Raw genomic sequence first — 26,864 nt, 5'->3', positions numbered from 1 at the left:
AATCAAATTCTCAATTCAACACCCGTATGCCTATCATTATTCTATATATATATATATATATATATATATATTCACACCACCAATTTAGAATTTCATGGCTAACTGTCATACTGATTCAACATTTATAAGCAACTCCCTGAAGACGTTTTCCCTCAATTCGGTAGCTACCGTTCCTACCAAGCAAGACTTTCCCCCCCCCCCCCCCCCCCCCTTCCTTCTGGAAGACATTAGATTTCGCACACATACCCTATTCATCCATGCGGACCGACCGTCTATGCTTCCTGAAGCTTAGCTGTACATACCAAGACAATATATATAGCCTTCAAAGTGAATAAGATATCGTGATGTATTCAAAGAAAAAGGTATGCGACTTTTTATCTTAAATTTTATCATTTTAAATTATACATTTAAACGACTCTCGTAGTTGTTTAAAGAAAAGAAAATGCTCGAATGCATACTCCATATTTACTCAACGAGAATTTCCTCCTGGATGCTTACTCCCCTCCATAGCCATCTAGGTTATTTTGATACTTTGACACGAATTATATGCTACAAACCAATCCTATTCTACTGTGTAAAATGTGGCGACACTTTTCATCACTTTTGGATCATATTTTGAATTTTAAAAGAAAAACTTAAAAGACGGATGAATTATACCACTCATCATAGTGTGATTAAAACTAGAATGAGGCAGTGGTTGTGAAACTTTGCTCCGGATCCCGCCCGATTTGATTTGAATATAATTACTAGGGTATTATTCTATTCGAGGTCATTTTAAGAGAACAACGGATTACCATGGATTCTTTGTAAACCATAAGCAAGAAAGGTTTAGTCGTGTTGCCATATTTATTTCTATAAATAATAGGAGAAAAGCTTGAGGCCGGATGGATGTGAAAGAATTATTCACACCGGCCAATAACAAAACGCCATGTAGGCATTCCAACATGAGGAACTTAGCACCCGCATGCACTTGACACCCTCTCCTTCTTTCTCTCCCTCTCCCTCCCCCATCTCCGATCAACATTTTGAAGCCAGCCCTCTCCTTTCTCTCTCTCCCTCCCGAGCCCCCATCTACATTGATTTTAGCATCCTCGACGTGACGCCGACGAACTGGTTTTAGCAGCACTTGATGCTAACTAACTGGTTTGAAAGGTAAAAACATTTCTGTTTGGGGCTTCTTTGTGCGATTTCCTTCATTCTTGACAATCTTTTCTTTAGGTCTGTTTGGTCTATTTCGGATGGCTGGGAAAGCGCCAAAACATCGTCTTCTGTTTGGTCTGTGGCCATGGAATCTACATGCCTATTTTTTTTCAAAACACTTTGTTTGCATGAAACTCTTGAAAGCTAGAAAGATGATGTAAAAACTATGATTGTATTGACTGAAAGCCACAGAGAACCTCAAGAAGATTCAACGTGCCAACGGCTGAGGTTGAAAATCTTCAAAGTTCTTTTCTATTTTGAGCCCCACTTTTTTCATTTTTTTTCCAGGACCAAGAAATGGATGGTGAAAGCACCGAAAGGGCCCCTCATTCACAAAACTATATATGAAGATGGGGGCTCAAGAGGGAGAGAAAGGAGAGGGTTGGCTTCAAAATGACGAACGCAGATAGGAGAGGGCATCGAGTGCATGCGGGTGCAGAGTTCCCCCATCTTGGAATGCCTACGTGGCATTTTGTTATTGGCCGGTATGAATAATTCTTTCACACCCATCCGGCCTCAAGCTTTTCTCAAATAATATTTCCTATCCTTTCTCAAGTGAAGTGTACAGTGACTCAAAATAATCTGAAATACATCTATCTCTTTTATATTCTCTCTCTCAACTCTTGCTGCACTCTTTTCATGGTATCTAACATATTTCATTCTATATATTTCTTTTATATACATAGGAGGAATGCTTTATCTACAACACATTAGGTTAATGCCTAATGGGGCTCATTGGGTTTCATTCATCCAAGTAAACTCAGCTATTTAACACCATGCACCATCAACAACCTTTCACAAAAAGCTGACGACAATTCTGACATATTTTGGGGATCCTTTGTGTCGTCGAAGTTCGAACACTTTAATCCTTTGCTGTCGCTTTACACCACATTCCGACCAAAATGCCCTCTCTCTATTCAATATTTTGGGACAGCCAGATCGTTTCCTTATGCCTTGGCATGGTTTAGTTCGCAGGATTCCACCGGACTCCCGTCACTTTTCTTGAATACGACCTGAGTTTAAACGTTCAGTTCCTCATTTAAACTCTCTGTTATTTACAGCAACACTCTAAAAAACTGCCAATTCCTTTTTCTTTTTCTTTTTTTTTTTTTTATAATTTTATTAATATATTTTTCGGTTTCTCAGTCTAATACCACAAGAATTTTCACTGCTTCTGCTTCATATTCTTTCACAATGTTGATGGACTACAACGAAGAATTATATTTTTCAGTTTCAATCTCTAACCAGCATATTTCATTCACCTTAACAGTCATCCCAATCGTGGGCTCAAATTTAAAAATATATAAATTTTCTATAAGCAATATATATGTATATATATATATATATATATATATATATATATATTGTTTGGTGTGAATTGAAATTCTGATACATTTCTAAAAATACATATATATTCAGGACAATCAAACTTGAGGAATGCAAACCCTAGATTTTGTTTACAAATGGAGTGCTGGACTACGGCAAAACCGATCTAGAATTTGAGGGGACGGTGAGAGAGTTTGTGGCCATGACCATGAAGTAGGGACTCGATTTATATCATCATAGCGGGCCAGTGGCAGATTTGGAACATAAGGGGGGCAAAGGCAATTTGTATGGAAGTGAGATTGTGAGGATGGCGGCAAGAGAAATCCCCATACCTTGGCAACTGATCCGAACCCTGTTGGATATTCATTTTGTTATTGATCCGACCCTTGACCCACATCAGAAACCAACCATTTTCTATAGGTTTCAGTCAGGAGAATCCAAGGGGAAATCTTTTCTTCTTCTTCTTTTTGGCCTAAACCTGATGGTGACATTGATCTATATTTTTTTTAACTCTAGTTTTTCTCTCCGTACAAGTGCTTTTTCCGTACACCCAACTCTGATGATGTAATTTTTTCTGGTGTTGTTTTGGTCGTGAGTTGTGTTTGAGTCCAGTGTGACATGGGTTATTCGAAGATTGTTGGAATTGAATCTAAGGTGTTTGAGATATCAAGGGATGGCAGATACGCGTGCATAATCGAAAGAGGATGGAAAGTTGTGAAAGAGTTAAGCTTGGGGACAGCCTCAGCACGATGGTTCTCTAAAGTGCTGGAGGATTGCATGAAGTTTGGGAGCAAGGAATTTTATTCTGCTCATCGAGATGGAGCCAGGGGCTATATTGCGCAGCAATGTTCTAACGCTCAAGGGTGCTACATGGCACTGGTGGAGTATAATGGAGGGCGCTGTCAGAGCTTCATTTTTATACCAAAAGATAGTGATGGCAGGGGATGGTGGAAACTGGTAGAGGTGTTGAGGGAAGCTGGAAGAGAAGATGATAGTAGCTCACATCCAGGGACGACGGTACCACAGCAGCACCACCAGCCTCGGTCGTATAGGGGAGGCACTCCAACAACCCAGACGTGAAGGTGTCAGAGGGAGAGGTAGCTCTGATGTATTGGCCTGCCCGAGAGATGTAGGTCTGCAAAAGTCATGTAGTGGTTCCGTTTCCATATATGCCTAGAGTATGGTGGAAGATGGTAGAGAAGACGTTGGTCTGACTGAGGAAAAGGAGCAGTCTGTTTTGTATGAGATGAAGAGACAGATGGGAGAAATGCAACTTAAAATAGATTGGCTAATACGCTGCAATGAGGAAAAGAAAGTGTTAGACGTGGGTCTTGGAATGGGCCAGACGTATGGGAGGTTTGCTTCTTGGAAGGCTAATGGGCTTTAGTAGAAAGTGATTGGGCCTCAACAAAATTTTAAAGGGAAGGATATAATGGGTTTGGGCCTAGGCGTCGAGACCCAGCCCATGGCCTAGCAAGGCCCTAACCCACACGCAGGCCCCATGTGGAGGAGGCGGAAGGGGTGTGATGCAGCAGGCCCATTGGCACACGGGGATCAGCCACCTTAGCCAGCGACGAGCCAGAGGTCTTTCTCGAAGGTGGTGGAGCCACCGACGAGCCAGGGGTCTTTCTCGAAGGTGGTGGAGCCACCGACGGGCGTTTCGTTGCCGCCGGCGAGCACCCCAGGGGTTTTCTCAGGACAAAAGGGTGCGTCCAGCACTAGTATTGTCTCATCTGTCGCCAAGGTGCCAGGATCAACACAGACGAGGTCGACGGAGGTTGATGGTGCCTCGACTGGTGCTACCTCGCCGTTAAAAGTGCCAGCGACAATTATGTCGATAAGGGGGTGGCGAGCTTGGATGAAGCCACGGGTGGAGTGCTGCTATCGTAGTGGGGGTGTTCACAGACTGAGTCGCCTGAGGTTTCTGACTCTTTGGGTGGTAGTCTTGCGTCATAAAACTTATCATCAAAGGGGGGTTATCCACAGTTTGAGCCGACAGAGGCCTCTGCCTCTCTTATTGGTATTCTTGCATCGGAAAACTCATCGGATTGTGGAGGAGAGGGCCCTCAGGGCAGTTACATGGAGATGGGCGACAGTCTTGGTTTGATCCTGGCACCTAGTCATAGCCCAAATTTCTCTGCCCACCCGAGAATGGAAGAGGTAGCTGAGGCCAGGGGGGTGTTGGATGACTCGAACCTGCAATTGATCCCCCGTCATGAAGTGTGCAATGACGGAGGAACTGCTGAACCAACCCCACCATGCACGATATCTCCCAGCCTAAACTCAGAGAGGTGTATATCAAAGTGGGTGTTTAAGAAGGTTGAGGAGTTACAAATTGTTCTTGGGATTTCTAGTGTTGGCTTCGAAGAGGAGTTTAGAGCCCTCCTTATAGCTATTGAAGATACTCGTCTGAAGTCGGCCACCAAGAGAGATAGAGAACTCAAAAGGCTCAAATGTACCATTAATTATGCAGCGAAGGAGGGGAGTGGAGGAAGAGATAGATTGAAAGGGAGGGGGGCTCTTTTTGTTAATAAAACCTATGATCTTTTCTTGGAATGTGCGAGGGCTTAATGATCACAACATGCGCCTTCACATAAAATCTTTGTTGCGAACGTGGAAGGATGATGTTTTGTGTTTCCAAGAGACCAAGTTGAGTGCTATCAATGGAAGAATCATCCGTAGTTTGTGGGGATGCCCTTTTATGGGCTGGTCTCATTTGGCTTCTATGGGAGCTTCAGGTGGCATTCTTTTGATGGGGGACAAGAAAGTGATGGAGGCGGTTGATGAGTGTATTGGGAATTTCTCGATCGCTAGCTTATTTAAAATTGTTGAAGATGGGTGGGAGTGGGCTTTTATAGGCACCTACGGGCCAAACATGGATGGAGATAGGAGAAGACTTTGGGAGGAGCAGGTGGGACTATACTATTTATGGGATGTGCCGTAGTGCATGGGTGAGGATTTCAATATTACCCGCTTTCCCAGTTAGCGATCGGGTCACTATTGGGACTCCTCAGCCATGGAGGAGTTCTCTAAATTCATATTTGATTTGGACCTCATGAACCTTCCCCTTGTTGGGGGGGAGGGGGGGGGGGGGGGGGAGTTTACATGGTCAAATAGCCGAGGTTGGTCCAAATTAGACAAATTTCTCGTCTCCCCTTCATAGGAGGCTCACTTTCCGAAGTTGTCAAAAACGATTGTCCCAAGTATGCTCAAAGCATTTTCCTATTTTGTTAGACTGTGGAGGTGTTCATGGGGGACGTCGACGTATTCAAGTTTGAAAATATATGACTAACAGTTGAGGGTTTCTCAGAGAAGGTCCGTTCTTGGTGGTCTTCTTATCAGTTCATAGGTACTCCCAGTTTCATTCTTGCAAGTAAGCTAAAAGCTCTGAAGCAAGACCTAAAAAAGTGAAACTTGGAAGTCTTTGGCAACATTGATGACTAGAAGAATACCCTCATGAGCTAAGCCCCGTTTTGGAACAAATTATTTCTAAGCCTCAAAATGCACTTGTTCGGAGAAGAAAAATTCTTGATTTGGTCCTTATTGCCAATGAGTGCTTGGATCATAGGCTTCGGGAGGGAGTTCGGGGTATTCTATGCAAGCTTGACATGGAAAGGCTTACGACCATGTGAATTGGGATTTTCTTTTATATTTGCTTGGGAGGTATGGCTTTCGTGATAGGTGAATTTCATAGATTCGACACTATATCTCTACTGCTTGATTCTCGGTATTAATTAATGGCACCCCTACTGGTTTTTTTAACAGTTCTCGTAGTTTGAGGCAAAGGGACCCATTGTCTCCTCTACTTCTTGTTATCGTCATGGAGGCACTTGGTCGGATGGTGAAGGTTGTTGTGGGTGGTGGTTTGTTATCTGGATTTTCGATGGGTAATGGTACTAATGGCTCTATCTTAATCTCACATCTCCTATTTGCAGATGATACTCTCTTATTTTGTGAAGCGGACCACGGCCAGATTCAAAATTTACAAGCACTTTTGTTATGCCTTGAAGTCGTTTCGGGCTTAAAGTGAACCTTGGTAAGTTCGAGATGGTCGAAGTGGGTGTGGAGCCTAGTCTCAATACCCTGGCGAGCCTATTGGATTGTAAAGTGTCATCATTGCCTATGAAATATTTGCGCCTACCGTTGAGAGCAACCTTTAAGGCTAGTGCGATTTGAGTTGGGGTTGTAGAGAAAGTAGAGAAAGGGCTGGCTGGTTGGAAACGGTTATATTTATCGAAAGGTGATCGACTCACCTTAATTAAGACATTTTATCTAACATCCCCACCTATTTTTTATCTCTATTTCCTTTGCCTGCAAGGGTAGCGAATAGGATTGAGAAATTATTTCGGGCATGTTTGTTGTTGGGGGGGGGGGGGGGGGGGGGGGGGGGGGGGGGGGGGGGGGGGGGGGGGGGGGGGGGGAGGAACCGAAAATCCATCTTGTTAAGTGGAAGACAGTTTGTTCCCCAATTTCGAATGATGGCTTGGGAGTTTGCAACCTGAGGATTTTCAATAAAGCTTTTATTGGAGAAATGGTTATGGCGGTACCACATGGAGGGGGATTCACTGTGGAAGGAAATCATAGGTGCTAGATACAGAAGTACTTTGGGGGGGGGGGGGGGGGGGGGGGGGGGGGAATTTATTAGAAGGGGATGAAAGAGTTTAGAAAATCACATCCGTTTTGTGGCTGGAGAGGGCACCAGAATCGGGTTTTGGCAAGATACTTGGTGTGGAGATTGCACTCTTGATAGGCCGTTCCCTAATCTCTTTCGTTTTGCAGCTAACAGGGATGCCTCTGTGGCGGATCTGAGGGTATCTTCTCATGGTTCCCACCAGTGGAATGCCCTATTTAATAGGGATATTCATGATTGGAAACTGCACACTGTTTCAAAATTTTTCAGGTTGATATACTCTACGGGAAACAATACGGCACAGGGGATAGGATGCAGTGGAGGTCCAAAGGCAGCAGAAAGATTGCAGTTCGGGAGTATTACAAAATTTTGGTATCACAAGGTAATGCTCCATTCCCTTGGAAGAATATTTGGAGATCTCGTGTGCCTTCTAAAGTAGCTTTCTTCATTTGGACTATTGCTCTTGGGAAGATTTTGACCACGGACAACTTGAGGAAGAGGGGACTCATTGTGATGGATTGGTGCTACTTGTGTAAAAAGCAAGGAGAATCGGTGGATCACTTATTATTGCATTGTGAGGTGACAAGAGTGTTGTGGGATGAGATCTTTAGAAGATTTGACCTCGCTTGGGTAATACCTCTAAGGGTGGTTGGTTTACTGGCTGGTTGGACGGAGATTCAAGGCTGTCATCAAGTGGCGGCAGTGTGGAAGATGATTTTGTTGTGTTATGTGGTGTATTTGGGCAGAATGGAATGAGCGTTGCTTTGAAGATAGGGAGCACACAATGGCGGAGCTTCAGAATTTTTTTATACAAACTCTATTGCTTTGGTTTTCTGCTATTGTACTTACTACTTAATGGGAACAATGCTCATGACTTTCTGTCCTTAATTTATCGTTCCTAGAATGTATTTAGGTGTTCTTTTGTATACTTCTTGTGTACACAGGCTATGTCTATTTCATTCATATCAATGAAATTTACCTCTTACTTATAAATAAATAATAATAATAAAATAATAATAATAATTAAAAAAGAATTATGACTTAGTTGTGTGAAGCTAATGTATAATTTATTTGATTTGCTTAGTTTTACATATACATGATATTGGCTAATCAAGATGTTCATGTATCATAGTTCAATCTCATCCTAGTCATTAGGGGTGAACAGTAATTGGCCCAAATTGGTAGAGAACCAATCAGCCAACGGTACAAATAGATGGAAACTGACGTCGGTCGATTCAATTCTGGTTTGAACCGAAACCGGAAAATCGAGACTGTGAGTTCGTAGTTCTTCTATCCTATATTTGTACCGCTGGCCGACCGCAATCCGAAACCAATATTATGAAACTTAGCAATATATCCTATATTTGAAGTTCTTCTATCCTATATTTGATCGTTGTGATTGAGTTCGTGTTTGCACCGTGACTGTGAGTTCGTGTTTGCGGCGTCGCCATGACTGTGAGTTCATGCCTTCAATTTCTCAAAACCGACGAACCAGCCGAAAACCAACCAGAACCGGTCTGGCCAGTTTTCCCCCTCTTGGTAGGCCATTTCTGTCGGTTTTGGAGAGCTAAAAAAATCCAGTCAGTTGGTTTCGGTTTTGGGCCAAAACCGAACCGACCGGTTGGTTTTCAGCCCTACTAGTCATTACCAGCAAAGAAAAGGGCTTGGATGATTTTTCTAATTTCAACGAAGGAAAAGCATCCTTGTTATCATGCCATCTAATTTATGAACATCTAACCAATGATTACTTGAGTGTGACTGGCTGTTGCTTTTCCATACAATAAAAAACAACGGAAGTTTTCATTATCATGTGAACATTTTTTTTTATCGGTTTTTAAAAAAGTGATGGTCCAGCTATATCAAATCCACCGGGTTCATTATCATGTGAACATTGATGGGAATAAGAGAAGTCTGCTTTGAATTATCAATTTTTTGAAACCCAAGTAGATTAGTGAAATGGGTGACAGTTCAACAAGCAAAGCACAGTTTTACTTTCATAAATTTAAGACAGAAGGACGTACTTCTAATTCTAGAATAGACCTTTCTATTTCAGAGTCAAGTTTAGCTTTCTATATAACCATATCAAACATCTCTTTAAATTTCAAAATTATAGAGTAATGAGTTGACAACAGTAATATAAATAAAGCTAAAAGTTTACTTGGCATATCCAGACGAACACATCAGGCCAGAAAAAATAAGAACTCAATGAACAAAACATGGATACACCCAGATTCCATATAGCATTCGGAGTACAGAGAGCTAATAGATAACAAAGGCCAAGTAATTGAGATAGTTGGAAATACCTGCGGATACAATGGAGTGTCAGCAAGAGAATCAACAACTATCAATATCCAAGGCAGCTGGGATCCCCGATGAACTCTGCAATTTGTTCGAGCCGCACATGGAGCAACTCATGGTTATTGGCATCCTGAACCAAACCAGTTTCTTCTTCCGAATCCTTTTTGACAAGATTCCCGTACGCACCCTCATGCTTACCAAACAGAACAAGCACGGGTCCCCCACGGCGGGGCAGAGCAGTCTCAAGAAGGTCTTGTGAGACCCCTTGAATTAGCTCCCTACTCTCATCCATGGAGATATCACACGTGGTGGGTCCAACCACATCCACAACCTCCCCCTTCTTCAAATACAATCTTCCTCCTTTGAGTTCCTTGCTGATTATCCTGACCCGAATGTGACTCTTTAGCCACGATACTGGTTGATTCTTCTTCCTTTTCGAATCCTTACTTTGTTCTCTAAACCTTGGTTCTTCTTCTTTAGATTTCCTGAAACGTTCGCGATCCTCTTCTTTCGAACTCCGACTGTCTTTGCCAACGTTGGAAGACCTCCGTTCTCTATCGCCATTTTTCCCTTTAGATTCCCCTTTCTCTTTCTCATCGGAGCTCAGAAACCCCAGGCCCTGCTTGTCCGTCCTCTTCTCGTACTGAACCACTTTCACATCCCCTTTGGGATTCTTCCCAATCCCTCTCCCTTCGTACCACCCGTACCCCGCGAGCAAGGCGGCGCCGAAGCCCTCCACGGGAACATCCTCGAACTCCTCCACGCCCCGATGCTCTGGGAGCCTCTCGAGGTCGTTCTTCAGCTTCTGGAGCAACATGGTTTCCACCGGAACAGGAGCAGACCGTGAACGATCGTCGTCGTCGTCGTTGGAATCGGATTTTTGGCGGAGATTGAGGCCGTAAGAGATTTTGGAATCGTGGGCGTCGACGGAGGTCCCGGAATCGAGCTCGAAGGAGAGGGCGCCGGAGCCGTCGGATTGGGAGGTGATCGGAAGTTCGAGGTTCTTCATCCGCTTGGGGGGCCTCCATTCGTTGGGGATGGGGGCGATTACGTGATTCGTGGATTCCTTTTTGCGGGTTAGGGTTTCGGAAGCGTCGAATTGGGTGATGTATTGCAATCGCTTCGAATCTTCGCGATCGTTGCTGTTGTCTTTGGAGTCGTCGAAGTTGTTTTGTGAGGGTTTGATGGGTTTAGGTCTAGAAGAGGATTTTGATTGCAGAGAGAATTTCATGGTCTCGTGGGCAGATGCACGGAGACTGAGAAATTGAGAGCGACTAGTATTTTCTTTTTCGACCAACAGGAGCCTAATTTGGGCGGACAATTCAAGAACTGGTTCGGTCAACGAGGCAAAAGGCTTTGTTTTTTTTGGTTGGAACATGAAAGTTTCCTCCGCCACCATACATGGCTCTGATTAGATGATATTTTCTGTACAATTTGCAAACAACAAACTAATCAATCGATTACTCCTTTATAAGATAATCTTATAAATTAAAAATCAATTTTTACTTGCAACAAATTCCTATTCCAATGGTTTAAAATTAGGTTTAAGGTTGTGAGAGGTGGCAGATCTCACTTCCTCATATATCTGTAATTTGGGTAGAAAAATTACAAGAGATATAAGTTTTTATGAGAGGAGTGTGCCTCGCACAAGTGATCTCATGCACCTATACCAAATCGGTGGGCCCATCCTAGCGAACAAACTCATTTTTTTATTGGTACAGGGTGGTCAGGAACAGATTAATCTTGAAAATGCACAGGTCCTCAACAAGGAATTTCCCACAAGTACACCTCTAATAATTTAAAGAGAATTCTCCAGTCCGATAGCCCCTAAAAATTATTTGCAACAAGAGGATTTGAACTTTAGATCTAGAAAAACATACCCTCAAACCCAAGGCCTTTTATCACTTGAGCCAAATCCTAGAGGTTTCATTCCCTCGCATAAACTATCTCCCAATTAGTAGACAATTTGGGAAATAATTTTCAAGGGATCCTAAATTCCTAATTCCTCTCACTTGCAAGTTAGCACTCTCTACAAAATCTCAAGAATAAAAGCTATGTTATATATACTACACTTACATTTTACTCTGATTTTATGTTATGGATTTCCCGTTGATTCTTTCTCTCGATCCTTTTATGTTGAGCATCTAACCGATCAAGCCTTATTTTCCAAAATAATAAATTCGGAAATTGATGGACAATAACACATTAACACAATATGATAAAATAAAACGACAGCACATTATATCATGTATCAGACGATGATTTTGGTGCCCCACCTACCCTCAATTCATACCACTTAATCCAGTCAAACTATATTCTCGATTTCCGCAATCGATGACAGAGAAGGAAGTGGAGATCTTCATCGATAATACCAAAACAGTCGACTACAATACCCTCGTCTTGACTCCATAACACCTGTTGCGTTGGGAGAAAGGAATCCTACGCCATTCCTTCAATGAGCTGCACGACCAACGAGACGAGACACCACACATTCTATTTTTTTTCCTTTTTCCCTCCCTAATCTGGTCATTGAACATAAGAAAGCCAGATGCTGCAACTGATAAAGACCAGGAAGGACATAATCCAATCGATATGCTGTTATAGTTTTAATATCTAAATTTTCTTGCTTATTTTAGCAGGCTTTGGAATTTGAATTGATATCGTTAGCCGAGAGTGTGATTGATTGTTCCCTCCTTGCTTATTAACTAGCTTTCATGGTTATCAGAATGATTGAAAGGCAAGGCAAGGCAAGGCAAGGCAAGGCCAGGCCAGGCCTCTTAGCTCTCATCCTTCACCGGTTGAAAAAGTTGTTGGCTGCAACCCATTACCATAGCCAAATTGTTTCCATGTTTTGGCTAATGCTCTAATTGTCCTTCATTTTGATGTAAAAATTAATAAATAATAATGTTTTTTTTTCAACTAAATATTCAAGAAAGTTACAAGAATATAAGTTGTAAACATACAGTTGTGTAAACAGCCGTCTCTCTCCAGAATGCTGGGTGAAGGAACGAGGCAAATGACAAAAATCCCCTTAGATTTACGGATCCACTCACGCTTCATCATCGCTGCTTTCAATAAGAACAAGAGCCTTTTTCGTTTTCAGCCGTTTGTTAGCTCTATTTTGACTTCCCTGCTCCTCCTTTACCTCATTAGTCTGCTCAGAATTGGAGTACTTCTCAACTTGATCAAGAATTCTACTTCCATACTTCTCCGTCTTCAATTTTCCGATGATTTTCTCCAACTGCAAGAAAAAACTTGATGTTATGACCATATTCAGGTTAATGGGTTACTACTTGGGCTGTTTAAAAATGATGAGCGATAGTAGCATAGGAATGAACGGTTGAGTAGCTAAGCTCTAGAATTCATAATTGCTACAGGTTCATACTGGTTCGAATAATTCTCTTTAAAAACTTGGATTCACAACTATTACCCAAACCTTACTTTCCACCTTTTGTTCATATCACCATCACCCTACATTCAAGGGCGGGCATCAAATCCGAACAATAAAAGGGGAAAATAGCATTTTCTGGGTTTTTCTAATACTAAATATTTACATTCCCCTCCACCCCCACCCCTACTCTCTACCCCTCCCCCTTTTTCTTCACTTTACGGTCAGTAAAAGAAGATGTTCTTGTTGTTTTCCTTGCTTCAAGATAACTAAATTAGATGCACATGCTAAAACCTTGACAAAGTAATACATTATTTTTGACAAGTACAAAGGAATACATTATTGAAACACAATGTGGATTGCTACTCAAAACTAGTGGAATAGTGATGATAAAACCTGCCTGTTTCATTGAATTTGGCTTCTGGGAACTTATCATGCCGATTTGTTGAGTAGACAAGATAGAATGGGGGAATATTCCCCCCTGGATTGAAGACAATTCTTTTCGCAGCTCATCAAGCTTAAACTCCAAAATAGAAGATGACGGCCTGCGTTTGGCTGATTTCAGACCAGCCATATTCTTCTCTCTCCTAGAAATTTCAAGATGCACACTTTTCCTCCCTACGTGCAATGTGAAAAAGGTCAAAACAATTTCCATTATAGCATATCTGGAGAACAAAAAATTCCTGACGCGTGGGTATAAAAAACTTTTATTATAAAATTTTTTTAAAGACCATTTCTGGGACGAGTTGTTGGTAGATAGATAGGGGAAAGTAAGTTAATAATGCACCACACTACTAGAAGGATTCTAGGAAGAAACAGTTAGATAAATAAGCGTTTCATTTTAGGGAATATGAACATAATCAGCTGAGGCAGGTAGCAAACCTGTCTAACATTGGTAATTATTATATTTTCATCTGTATGCTGCTACATGTGTCTCTTATGGAGAAATAATCAAGTTAAGAACGATAAACGTCTCAATCTGAAGCTCTATGATTGAAGTTATTAGATAGCGACCTTTTTCATCGAACAACATGACTTGTGAAGGTAAGTCCAGCTGACTTCAGAGAGAGAGAATGCGTGTAGCACACAGGGGAAACACAATGAAAACAGATACAAATAACACAGAATTGGCTAAAAACTCATAGGTTTTATAAAGTCAGTACTTGCAGTTGAAAAGAATACCTCTTGTTGAACTTTCACCTACCTTCTGCAATTAAATCTTGTAATAATAAAGAATACAAGTGGATCTGACACCCACATCTATGGGAGAATGGTAAATAAGAGCTTGTGAACAGAATCCTATATCGCATGTGAAAGAGGAGTTTTTAGCTTCTATAATAATTTAAAGGAACTCCAATTGTAAACTTAATCAATCCTTTTGGGGTATAAGCACACAACTTATCAAAAAAAAAAAAAAAAAGAGGTATAAACACAAACATGGCTAGTGCTTAATTGAGTCATTCCAAATGGTCTCAAAGCCAAACACAATCAGAAGTTTGAGACTTGACTTGTGCCACAACTGAATAATATGGAGAGAAGTTAGGATTTTTTAATAGGGGAGATGGTAACATCCCACATCTTAATGGAAGGCAATGAATAAGAGATTGATGAATGGACTCTCATATTCCTAGGGAGAGAAGTTTTTTGCCTTTATAATGATTCCAAGTTCAACTATAACCTTAGATAGTCCCTTTTGGGAACAAGTGCAGACACAGTTAGCTAGCAATTCCTTAGGTTTCTTATATCTGCAATAACATCCAATATGACAAGCAATTCTAATAACTTTAAGTGCTTATAAGCTAGCATGTTCTCTAAGAGAGTAGCACCCTTACCCTGTAATACTTGGTTGGCAAATGACCCGACTGTTACGTAAGCATTTGTGGCATAAGCTGTATGCTGAAATTCTTCTTTCTGCAGGAAGAAGAGATTGGTCTCACACAACATACTGACTAAGAAAAAATGCAGAGTTGCGCAAATAGCAAAGGCTTAATGGGTCTCATATAAAGTTCTAAAAGACAGATTTTATCACAATACAGATCTTTTTTATGTAGATAATTGGAAATAACAGCCCAGCATTGTTGAATGAGTCTCTTGTATAAAACTTGTGTACCTGGAAGTGTCTTTTACATGTTAATGAAGTTTTATTACTTATATTAAAAAAAAATGTAGAATGCTTAACCAGTTACTTCACTGTAGGTCATACTCTTTTGGGTTCTCTCAAAAGAACAAGGAGGGTGACACGGGCAAAAAGAGCCAAGCTGCAGGCAAACCACTAGGCTTATGGCCTGCAACAAAGTTATTCTAATATTAAATACACGGAAACTCAGGCCTGAGGGGAAGCTTGTGAAGTAGAGACATCATAGCCAAGTTAACCAGATCAACCCTAAAGCTCACGAACCTAGGTCTTCTAAAAACAAAAAAGAACATATCCATTCTCGAACATTACTCATCAAAAACTATTTGGGCTTGCACATGTCTGTCCGTGCTTCTTTCACCCAATGGAGGTAGCTTTCAGTTAATGGTGCAAATCCATATCAGTTATGCTAAATAATTAAAAGTTGCAGAGCTAAAAGCGTGTCATTTTATTTTGACCATGTAGATGACATTTTGTTGACAGATAAGTACTATGAAAATTCATTTTAGAAATTTCTCTTTCCATGTTGGCAAACTGATGAATTTGGTAGGAGGAATAAAGTTTTGTCAAGTGACACCCATGTTGCAATTGGTTAATTATCAGAAAAATGTAAAATCCCTTTCTTACATTGAATCTATTTCTGAGTTATGCACTGTATGAACATAATGGAATGCAGCATAATAAACTTGGTTATCATGTTAAAAAATTTGTTTTCAGCGGAATAAATTTCAAAATAGCCATTATCAAACTTCACAACAGAAAATGCAATTAACGAAAAAAATTTACGCAAATTTCTCACTTTTTCTTAGTGGGCCACCAAGGTAAGTTATTGAGAACAAGCATTTAACAAAGTCGGGGAAGAAAAGAAGTCAGAGTTCTTACCAATATACGATGCACTATAAGCTGTATGACAAGTTGTTCGCTTTCCTCTCTCTTCAATTCAGAACCTATGCAATTTGTACAACAAGAAATAGAATAACATATGATGAATTGAAATGTATTGGTTCCAAAATGTACGCTAAGAAAGAGAAAAGGATACAATAATTTTGGAAAACAATATTAGGAGGAAAGAGAAAGATGGATGATAAAAAATAACAAGCATTTCAATCAAGAGTTTCCTCTAATTTCCCTTCATTTATAGGGAATACCATCCTCACAAAAGTATTATCAATTTGAGGGGACCATGTACATATGGAGTGGGAAGAGAGATCATCAAGGCAAGAAAGATGTGATTCCCAATGACGGGAAACTCATTGGTCTGGAGTGGCAATTTCACTCATAAAAAAATAGTTAGGAAGTGGGGCTGCCATTTTAAACCCCACCCCCACCCCGGCTTGGTCTTTTTTGTTCCTTAGCTCAAAACTATCTTCACCTCAAGAAAGAAGCTACAATCTCATGCATCAGAGGATCATAGCACCCTCAAGGTTCAACTACAAATAATTGAAGAAATTCCCAATTCCTTCATGGTTTCTCAAATGAGCTTAAGGAAAACATGGTGTAGATTCAAGCTTAGTTCCCAAAGGTTGTTAGTAGGTAGATACCACTTCAGGCAGCTTTCTAAAAGGTCTGTAACTCTGCCAGAAGCCACATTTATGGGCGGTTTGAAGTCAATAAGAAATAGTGCACTACTTCAACCAAGCAGGCATTCAATAGCTTTCCATAAAGAAAAACTCTATTTACAAGCCAGTGTGGAGAACACACTCAACAAAGCTGAAATTGCAAAACTTTATTTATTTATTTTTTTATAAGAGTAATTTTATTGATATAAATTGCAGAACTTGATTTGCACGAAAAGTTTAAAAACCAAATTTCTTGCAAACCAAATTCTGACATAGCAGCAGTAAAGGGGGTGTGTTATCTACACCGGCTTGCAAGTAGAAATACTCTTCAATAAATGCTACTTGCTTGAGGAGTCAGCCTACGAAGAGAGAAAACCCCAAGGCACCCAAACCCGCCGCCACCCTTCACCCACCCTAGACCAGCGAGTGACACCTCACCACCATCATAGACAAGGCCGACGGGCCCCGGCGACTTCGTTGAGGGCCGTCTGGCATAGGTCCTTCCTTCGGCAACCTGGACTTTCATAAGCTTCTTTCTCTGTCTTTCTTGGAGGCGACATCGACTGTCGAACCTGTGCCTCCGCCTCCACCACCGCCATAAACAAGACCAACGGGCTCCGACGACTCCATTGAGGGTCGTCCGGCGTAGGTCCTTCCTTCAGCAACCTGGACTTTCGTAAGCTTCTCTCTCTGTCTTTCTTGGAGGCGACATCGACTGTCGAACCTCTGCCTCCGCCTCCACCACCGCCATAGACAAGACCAACGGGCTCCAACGACTCCATTGAGGGCCCTCCAACGTCAATCCCCATCTGGCGACTAGGATTTTGATCTGCATTTTATTTTCGTCGGCATATATCTGGTGTAGTACCTATTCTGATCTGCTTTTTATTTTCGTATAACATCTTTTTCCTTGAGATGACGAAGCGAGATGATCTTGTGATTTGGGATTAGACGATGACGACGCGCGACATGGATTCATCTCAGATGGAAGATGAGAGGTGGTTGAATGTGGAATAAAAAACTTTCGTTTTTACGAATGGGGAGGAGATAGTTTTCGCATCTCTAAACGTTGTAAAAGGATGGCTAAGTTCATGTGTCGATAGAGAATTGTTTAGAACTCAACTGTCATGAAGGATTCCTCAAGGAGCTAAGGATGGGTAATAGAGTTCTCATCATTCAACATCATATTAATGCAAGGGGCAAACTCTCAGAATTTCGGAATGGAAGGAAAGGTTTGTTGGTGATTCTGGAAGGCGCAAATTGCATTAGATGGAAAGGTTTTCTGCAGTCCATTCGAAGCATTACTGGGTCCAAAGCCGTTATTTTGAAGCATGTAGACGGAGGGGAGTTTGTTGATGGAAAGACAGTGGGAAGGCCTTCCTCGGTCAAAGGTGCCTCGTATGCTTCGGTGTTGAGGTCACTGGCGGGTAGTCCAACCGAGAATAGCTCCGCGGCTGAAGAAAAGGGTAAGGCACTTGTAGGAGACAAAGGTTGTCAAGTGACATTGGGAGAAGTGGAGGGGGTCTTGTGGGCTGTCAAATCTCAATTGACAGGAGTTATAGAGTATGTGAGAGATCTCATGATTACAGTAGATAAGGGGTTGAACCTAATCATGGGTTTGGGTGGTGGGTTGAAAACAGACAAGGGGGGCAGGGGTAAATCCTATGGCTTTGAAGGCCTCAAGTGTACTGGCAAAGGGCGTTTCGACGCCATCATAGATAGGGTCATTGGACGCCAGCATCACTATTCACGCCAATGTCACTTAGGGCATTGGTAGCTTGTCGCATAACTACCCTCAGTCACCAATTGCAAATGGGGTTGATACTTTTTTCCAGGGTTCACTTTCAGTTGAAGATGGGGGTCCTTCCAGGGTCTTGAGTACTTTGGAAGAAACAGACGAGCCTCCTTTAGAAGATGAAAATAGGGTAACAGAAGGTAGTGCTTCCCCTACCTGTTCTGTGCCTCCTGAGGGAGTGGTAGGGTCTGAAAAAGTGGCACATAAAGGATCATCGGGGGGTGGAGCACATACAAGCAATGTCCTCATCGATGGAGGGGGGAGGAACCTTTAATGGTGACAACAACAATGGAGAACAACCATATAGCTGTTGAGGAGGTTCGAGATTTGAATGCAGGATATGGCGGAGAGGAAATTATGGGTTTGTCGTTGGTGCCTTGTGAGGAGGAATGTTTAGGGTCGAGAGTGCAGTTAAGTACTATGTCTGAGGATAATGTTGTTTCCCTGGTTTCTCTTCCTCTGATAAATAATATAGCAGGTTCACTATCGGATTGGGTTCTGCATAAGGTTAACGAGATTCAGCATATCGTGGGGCTTTCACATGGAGGATGTGAAGACCAATTTAAAGCACTACTCACTGCGATTTAGGCAAGCCACTTGCTTGAAACCAAATCAAGTTTTAAGAAAAGCAGGAAGTTAAAGCGTCTTTCTTGGGCAATCAACTACGACGCTAAGGGTGGTAGTGTTAGACCCCCATGTCGAGTTGCCTCTAGAGATGCCGCACATGCCCTAGTCATGGTGGGGACAAGCACCTTGACTAGCCCACAAGCATGCCTCGCTTTATCCTTGAGGGCAAGGATATACTTGAAAAGAGGGGGATTGTTAGACCCCCACGTCGAGTTGCCTCTAGAGATGCCGCACATGCCCTAGTCATGGTGGGGACAAGCACCTTGGCTAGCCCACAAGCATGCCTTGGCTCGTGGGGTGACACGTACGGGGCGCCCAGCATGCAGGCTAGCGAGGCTAGTTAGAGCCTGCCCGCACGCGCAGCCATGCGTCGCGCGCCCATGCGCGCGGCAATCCGCATAGCCATGCGCCACACGCTCATGTGCGTAGCCAGGGGCGCAACACTGGACAGCGGGCGCATGCGCACGGCATTGCAAGTAGCAGCGCGCCGCGCACGCTTGCGAGTCTCAGTGTGCAGGCCCATGCGCACCTTGATGGGCCGCATGGCCCTTGCGCGCGCCCATGTGCCTCAAGGCCATGAGCGGCTCCTCCAGCCCACCCAGTGCGCGCGCGCGCACACATGCACAGCCCTACCGCACACCAGCGAGGTTAGTGGCATGCTGCCATCCAGCGCACAGCTCCAGCCCGTGCCTTGCAGAGCAGGTCAGTGGCATGCCTCATCCAACGCATGGCTCCAGCCCATGCCCTGCAGTCTCAGCGCCTAGGCCACCAGCTTGGGCCATGCCATGCATCACCATGGCTCACCATCAGCAAGCCATGCCGCACCACCTAACCATGGACCAGTCCGAAGACCACCATGCACCAACTTAGCCCACTATGGGCCATGCATGCCACGGCTAGCCTTGGTCCATGACCACTATCATATTATTTATTTTATTTATTTAATTTGATTTATTTATTTATTTTCAATGGACCAATTGAGGGTTTCCAATTTGTATTGCTTATAAATAGGACATCTTTCATTTGCTTTAGAATCTTTTGGCAAATTCCTAGAGGGAAGACTATTGTTTGAGAGATTACAAACCGGTGCCATTGCACTTGGGCTTTTTGGGTGAAGTTCGTGAATCCCAAAGAGAGAATCACACTTTGCAATTTTTTGAATAAGTGTAATTCATTTATCTTGTTTCTTACAACATGGTGCAATTCGTGAATCCAAGTTGAGATTATCAATATATGAGGTTTATTCAATCCTTGTGCAATTCGTGAATCAAGTATTGAATTATCATTGATTGTTCATTTGTTCATTCAAGATCATAAGTATCTTGCTTTTGTTCTTGAGTGTTCTTCATTGTTCTTGGTGTTCATCATAATTTAGCTCTTCCAATCCATCGAAACAACAAAAGTCGACCAACCTAGTGTTTGTCAACTTTCCATAAATTGTTTGCCTCTTCAAGCTTTGCCCTAGCCGATACACATTACCCTTGCCAAGTCCCACTCAATTTCGGCAACTAATTGCCATATTGGAAGTGACCTAGCCGCCCACTATTCTATCCAAATTAGAGTTCCTATAATTTAGGAACCCTAGTTGACCCAATCACCACACTATAGCCGGCCATTCTCTTTCCAAATCAAGTTCCAAGATTTTAGGAGACTTTCCTAAAATCACTCAACCAATCAACCAAGTCAAACCTTGTAGCCGTCCAACACTATCCTCCCCATCTTCCAAACCCTAAACCTAAACCCTAGCAGCCCAAGACCATCTTCCAAACCCTAAATCTTATCATCCAAGTGGCATCAACCCTAGTCCACTCTAGTGCCGTGCGCCCTTCCTCCATTGTAGCCCATACATTTCCTTGACCTTTTTCCACCACTCCATACACTCATCTTAGCCTAAACACCTAACCTCACCATACCAAAGTGGTCACCTTGACCACCATTGATCGAGAACCAAGCAAGAGAGGAACAAGGGTTCGGTCATCACAAGACTACCGTTGGCGTGGAGATCATAGTGTTTAGGGACTTGACCGAGGTCCCTAACAGGTAGCTCAAGTCGATGGAAGACTAAAAGGAGGGCATTATGAAGACGTTCTCGTAGAGGGAGTTTCGGGTGGAGTATTAGTCTTACGGGAAACAAGGGGTTGGGGTTGGGGAGGTGTGTTCTATTCCAATTCGAGCTTGGTGTATTTTGGGTAGTTTTTCACGGGCTTTTGGGTCATCATTACAAGCTCTCTCGTATGGGCTAGGTGTTTTCTTGTATACGTCCAGTGTACTTGGTTACTCCTATTGATATATATAGTATTTTTACTTATCCAAAGAAAAATAAATGTTGATGCCAAGGAGACAAACTGTATCTTCATCCATCGCATTGATCTCCAATGAGGCACCTCTAAACTCCTCTGTAGATGAGTTCAAAGGAGCAATTGGAAAGACACCTCATCATCGGAGTGCACTAACTTTAAAAAAGTGTAATTAATTAGCCCAATACTGAAAATAATAGCAGAGCCCCATGAAACCTAGCTCATCTAATGCCTAGAACTAGGGGTGTAAATCGGTTAGGTCCGAGGGGTGATGGACCGAGATTTTTGGTCCACATTTTCCCCAGACTAGACCAGACCTATTGGTCTGGTCGGTCCGGCCCAATTATTTTTTTATTTATTTTTCTTCTTTTTTTTTTAAATAAATTAATAAAAAAAAAATTATTTAGAATACTAAATTAAAATTAAGTGAATTATTAATATGGATTATGTAACTAACTCAATAAAAAATTATTTTATATGGTCAATAATAATAAATTATATGAAAATCACATTCTTAACTTATATAATTACTATATAATTACTTAATTGATATTATACATTAGTTAATTGATAGAATATTAATTTGTTGATAACATATTTAAAATTTTATATTTTTAATGGTGATAGGTTAGATGAAAATTACATAATTAATTATATAGTTATTATATAAATAATATATATAAAATATATTTTTTTTTTAAATTCGGTCGATCCGGTCCGAGGTGGGAAACCCTTGGACCGGGACCGGACTGAAAAGTCTCGGTCCTCTATTTCCTGTCCGGTCGGTTTCTTCGGTCCGGACCGACCAACTTTCACCCCTACCTGGAACCAGATTTGCATAGCATATTTCATGTGAAAAACTAATTTTTTGGGCCTATACCTGCTGGCTACTACTCATCTTCTAAAGGTATGGTGCTAGAGGAGCTATCCTAATCACTAGGCTCCTATGCAAGGCCCCTAATTCATGACAAGTGTAAAGCCTAATTTGAAAACAAAAACTTCCATCATCATCTAAATGTTTAAGCATCAAGAAAATTCATTCCCAGACTTAAAAAATTAGCGGATCCTTGTAGATACAGTAAATTCCATGATTTTCTCATGATGTTTGGCCATTTATTCATTTTTGCCTTTGCACTAATTAATAAATCATATGGGATAGTCTCCAAATAAAAACATCTTCCATGTGCAAATAGCTGCAATATTAGATACAGGCTATACAAACATATACCCCATATCTATCGGTGTCTTGCTCCACACATATATCATCCTTCCCACTCATATTAGACAAAGTAAAGAATGAATTAAAGCCATAAAACCAACCTAGTTCCTTGTGCTTTACTTTCATTTTGTCTACTAATTGCAACATTGTCAATCTCTGATCATTCTCTTGCATATCTTGTAGCAAAGAAACCATAAGTTGTGCATGGCCTGCAAAGGATGCTCAAATTATACACATAAATATATAATTATACAGAGGAAAGAATATGTCCATATAACCAAATCAAAACAAAATGCAAAGAAATCGAGTAACAATCAAGTCGAAGAGATGCTAAAATGTAATGGGGAAAGAGGAAGAAACCTTGCAAGGAGAAACTCACAAAAAGATGAAAAGAAAAAAAACAAGAATCCCCTCGAGACAGAATAAAAGATTGATTTGGAAAAAAATAATAGCTATTATTATTTGAAACAAAAGTCAATGAAACATACGAGTGACGTCCACTTCCTTAACTTCACTTGAGAATGCACAATTGTCGCACATCCCTGAGACAATATTTGAGTTCCACATTATTTAAGAATATAAAAACAAGAAAAACTATAATAACAACCAACAACAAATGGTACCATTGCAATCCTGTAATGGCTCAGAAAAATGCCGAAAAAAGGCACTCCGGCGGCACTGTCTTTTAGACTGCAATAGAAATAGAAATTAATAAAAATGTTTTCCACTTGCAGATTAACCATATATCTTGTACCAATTAAAATACATATGGGCACAGGTTCACAAATACTGAGACATTAAAAGCAGTTGGTAGGACCACAGAGACAAGAAAAGGCTCAAGGTTTTGGTTTGCCTATCAGAAGGGGATGATAAAGGCTTGAGGATCCTTATAGGTATATCTGGCCATATAGTTATCCTCAATGGCAATTTGAAAATACAAAAATTGGCCTAATTCTGCATAAAAGGTATCATCTAGCTCAATAAGCAGTGTAACATTATGGCTGACTACTTATCAAAAAAAAAAACAGTATGGCTGATTACAAGTGTCTGAACATTACCCAGGTCTCATTACTGCACATAATTGCTTTTACAAAAGAAATATAAAAGAATTAGAAGCATATCTTATGCTAAATTATACTTATCAATTGAGTTGATGGTGAAAATGCAATTTTAGTACCAGACCAGAGGGTCAAATTCAAAGTTTGTCAATGAATTAGCAATTGTTTTATTTTTTCTTTTGATAAGTTTGAAATTATCAATTGTCATATAAGTTCTTAATGCTTTGAAAACACTTCAATATTAGCGTTAATTGGTCTCATAATGATGACATGGTGTCACATGCCATCTCATGCGGGGTTATCTTTCCTGATTTGGGGAGTCCGGTTGTGACCTGACATGTCATGTTAATAAAAACAAGAAATGTAGGAAAAAATGTCCACCTCGTCAACAATTGCCACTCATGCAGTGATGACAAGACAAGGCAAAAACAATATTGAAGTGTTTTCAAAACATCAAGGACTAGATTCACATAATTGATAGATCAAAGATAAATTGGTGCAACAGACAATTCAAAGACCAAAATCGCACTATGACATAAGATACTTCAAACATCAAATACAAAATAGGATTCTGGAAACTATTCTTACATTCGTCAGACACAGGATCAAAAGAATTATAATACTTTTTAGAATTTGCACATCAAAGGAGTGCAGATGGTTGCCTCTCCTCCACTGCCTGGATATAGGCTAAAAACTCCAGAGTTGAGTTTCCGTCTAGAAATTCCAAAAAATTTAGGGAGAGAAACAAATGCAGACAGTATCTACAGAAGGGAAAAGTAGATAAGTGTTCTACCTAATAAATGGGCACTTATAATCATAAAAACAAAAACAAAAACAAACAATGAGATGTTAAAACTCCAAAGCTTCCAAAATTTAAGGGTTCATTTAATGCTGCCTCTAATAAAAGACTCAAAAGTAATGCATGCTATCTCTGTCTCTCATTTTGCTTTCCTTTTCCTTCCGAAACTGGGATGAACCCAGGTAGTGGGCCTTGAAGGAAAGCAGGTCCCTCACTGTCCCTTCCCCTCCCCCAACCAAATACAAGTAAACCTTCGTCCTTCCTCTCTTTTCCCTCCCTCTTTTCTGCTAACCAAACATAGTGTAAAAGTCAATAATAAATAAACAGTACCTGACAATATCGTACTATGTCATAGAGATTCTGCAAACCGGAGTTCTCATAGAAGACCATGGAACTCTGCAGAGAGAATATAACATTCAATGACAACAAAAGTCAGCAAAAAAATACATAAAAACCAAAAAATAACAGAGCAAATCTTACCTGCCTAGAAACATCAGCTGGTCTGAAGTAGAGCAGGCATTCAGAAGGTAGACCATCTCGTCCAGCTCGACCACTTTCCTGCAGCAAGAGAGGTTACAGAAATAATAGCATTTAGGAAGAAGTTGAACGTAGTCAGAAAACGAGGAAAAAACCTGGTAGTATGTCTCCATTGATTTACTCAAGCTGTGATGGATGACAAACCTGACTACAAGCAGCTACTAAGTATTAAATATAAGAAAAGTAGAGGATTATAAGTGCACATGCAAATCCACATATAAAGGTGTAACGACCCGATCCAAGATTACTAGGGATATAATAATAAGGATAATTTGGTTGGGCCTAAATTCAGTTAAATGAGCTATTTTGGATAAGCCCGCAAGCTATAATTTTGTTAAGGTTGGCTAAGAATTTTAATTAGGCCATAGGCCCAAAAGTTTTTGCTTAAGATCCGTTAGGGTTTAGAGCATGATTTTGGAAGGTATTAATGGGCCAATATTTACATAAGCCCAATTGAGATTAATCAGGTAATTTTGGAAAGGCCACCGGCCCATAATTTATTATGGTGGATTAATGGGTCGCATTGGGCCTAATAATTGGATTTAAGCCCATTTAATATTTTTTTCAACTAAATGGACCCAAACCCATGAGATCCAAGGCCCGATTTGTCTATGAACTCCAAACCATGCACGTCTGCATCATCAAAGTTCACTAGGGTTATAATCTACAGTCCTCTTCACCTTAAAATTTCTTAAACCAACACGATATAAAATCCCTGCTTCTCCTTCGTGAAAATCCAAGCCAAACTTATGGAACCTGGAACAAGCCGCACATCACCTTTCTCACATTGCCTGTAAGCTCTTCCCCTTTGATTTTTCTTCTTTCACTGCATAAACCGCTACACTGCCCAGCCAACACCATGTTGGATGCCATCCTTGCAAACACCAGCAAGCCATCTCAACAGCGACCGTGCGCTGTCCACACTTGTTCATCAGTAACCCAGCAATGGTTGTGTCACCATCAACCAAACCGAGAGCAACTATGCAAAGCCCCAATCCCCACGATCTCAACTCCAAGCCCTCAATTGAACAGAAAAACCAGGTGGCTGCTGCAACCTCTGCTTAGCCACCGAAGCCCAGAACACCTGCAAGTAGACAACCATGCCGGGAACCAGCCCCCTTCCTCCACCCAAACAGCCTCCCAGCACCCATATCACCACCACCGAAAAGCCCTTGTTCCAAGCGACAAAAGCAGAGCACTGCCCAAGTCGTGTGTTACAGTTGATATCAGAGCCCGTGAGCCTTTCAGCGCTCTGTTTTCCCAAATTTCTAAAAATGACTTTATTCTTAACCTTGGGGGATCAAGGTGTTACAAAAGGCATCTCAAGGAGGAATATATATTAAAAAAAAAACATAAAATACATGAAATAAAATTATTTTTTTAACTGTAGAAATAAAATTATTTTATAATAATCAATCTCTTACTAATACCTGGTATTTTCTTTTTGAAGATAAAATAATAGTGCGGTAGATTCCAAATAGCCAGGTATTGTTATTACTAGTTGTCATGACAAAGTATGCAGTAACTTTTTTTATCAACCATATCAACAGAGGAATATCAGGGATATAAGGAGGAAATCAATGTTTGAGCAACATCATTCAAGATATAGCATTTTCCTTGTGTAATAGACTTTATCACAAAAAATAAGACCAAAAAAAAAACTGGTGGTACTGATTAAAAAAAAAAAAGCTGGTGGTGCAGTTATTGTAACCCCTACATATACGGGAGAGTGGTGAATGGATTCTTCATTTCGAGGAGAAAATTTGAATTTTAAAATAATTTTAAGGGGCTCTGATTGTGACATGGACTATTCCATTTGGAGTATAAATGCAGATATGGCTAGCACTTCTCTTGATGGAGAGACTTGAGTCATGTCACAATGAAATAGCCTGACAAGTAGGGATTTGAGTATGGGAGATTGTAACACCCCACCTATGAGAATGGCGGTGATGGGATCCCACATAGCCTTTATAAGGATTCTAAGGGACTTCAATTAT

The 26,864-nt window shown here is 41.1% G+C and overlaps 2 protein-coding genes across 8 annotated transcripts in view; both read right to left on the bottom strand.

The window, feature by feature from the left end:
* Positions 1-205: 205 nt before the first annotated feature.
* Positions 206-10,868, bottom strand: LOC121234285 (protein MOS2). 2 transcript variants are annotated; one of them, XM_041130167.1, is made up of 2 exons: positions 9,460-10,868; positions 206-292 (listed from the first exon to the last, which is right to left on the bottom strand). In XM_041130167.1, exon 1 carries the CDS (start codon positions 10,851-10,853, stop codon positions 9,501-9,503), a length of 1,353 nt encoding a protein of 450 aa, XP_040986101.1. In that variant the 5' UTR covers positions 10,854-10,868; the 3' UTR covers positions 206-292; positions 9,460-9,500. The 2 variants fall into 2 exon arrangements, with proteins under 2 accessions (XP_040986101.1, XP_040986102.1); XM_041130168.1 differs by lacking the exon at positions 206-292 and adding an exon at positions 1,750-2,213.
* Positions 10,869-12,278: 1,410 nt separating this feature from the next.
* Positions 12,279-26,864, bottom strand: part of LOC121234192 (ATP-dependent DNA helicase Q-like 2) — a 32,523-nt gene continuing 17,937 nt past the window's right edge. For 2 of the 6 annotated variants that reach the window (XM_041130034.1, XM_041130030.1), the window contains 10 exons: positions 24,963-25,015; positions 24,811-24,888; positions 24,661-24,726; positions 23,097-23,163; positions 22,962-23,015; positions 22,575-22,682; positions 15,859-15,923; positions 14,675-14,753; positions 13,243-13,460; positions 12,350-12,695 (listed from right to left, as the gene is read on the bottom strand). In XM_041130034.1, the coding sequence (XP_040985968.1) occupies positions 12,504-12,695; positions 13,243-13,460; positions 14,675-14,753; positions 15,859-15,923; positions 22,575-22,682; positions 22,962-23,015; positions 23,097-23,163; positions 24,661-24,726; positions 24,811-24,888; positions 24,963-25,015 (980 nt within the window). In that variant the 3' untranslated portion in view covers positions 12,350-12,503. Of the gene's footprint in view, positions 12,327-12,349; positions 12,696-13,242; positions 13,461-14,674; positions 14,754-15,045; positions 15,128-15,858; positions 15,924-22,574; positions 22,683-22,961; positions 23,016-23,096; positions 23,164-24,660; positions 24,727-24,810; positions 24,889-24,962; positions 25,016-26,864 lie in introns of those variants that run through there. The other 4 variants (XR_005934339.1, XM_041130031.1, XM_041130032.1 and 1 more) reach the window with 4 other exon arrangements.

The sequence above is a fragment of the Juglans microcarpa x Juglans regia genome, chromosome 6D (genome assembly GCF_004785595.1).
Source record: "Juglans microcarpa x Juglans regia isolate MS1-56 chromosome 6D, Jm3101_v1.0, whole genome shotgun sequence".
Taxonomy (NCBI): domain Eukaryota; kingdom Viridiplantae; phylum Streptophyta; class Magnoliopsida; order Fagales; family Juglandaceae; genus Juglans; species Juglans microcarpa x Juglans regia.
This window is presented reverse-complemented; position numbering and strand designations above follow the sequence as displayed.

Bases quoted from the DNA above. Each gene is read 5' to 3' on its own strand.
- LOC121234285 (XM_041130167.1), bottom strand. From the start codon at position 10,853: ATGGTGGCGGAGGAAACTTTCATGTTCCAACCAAAAAAAACAAAGCCT.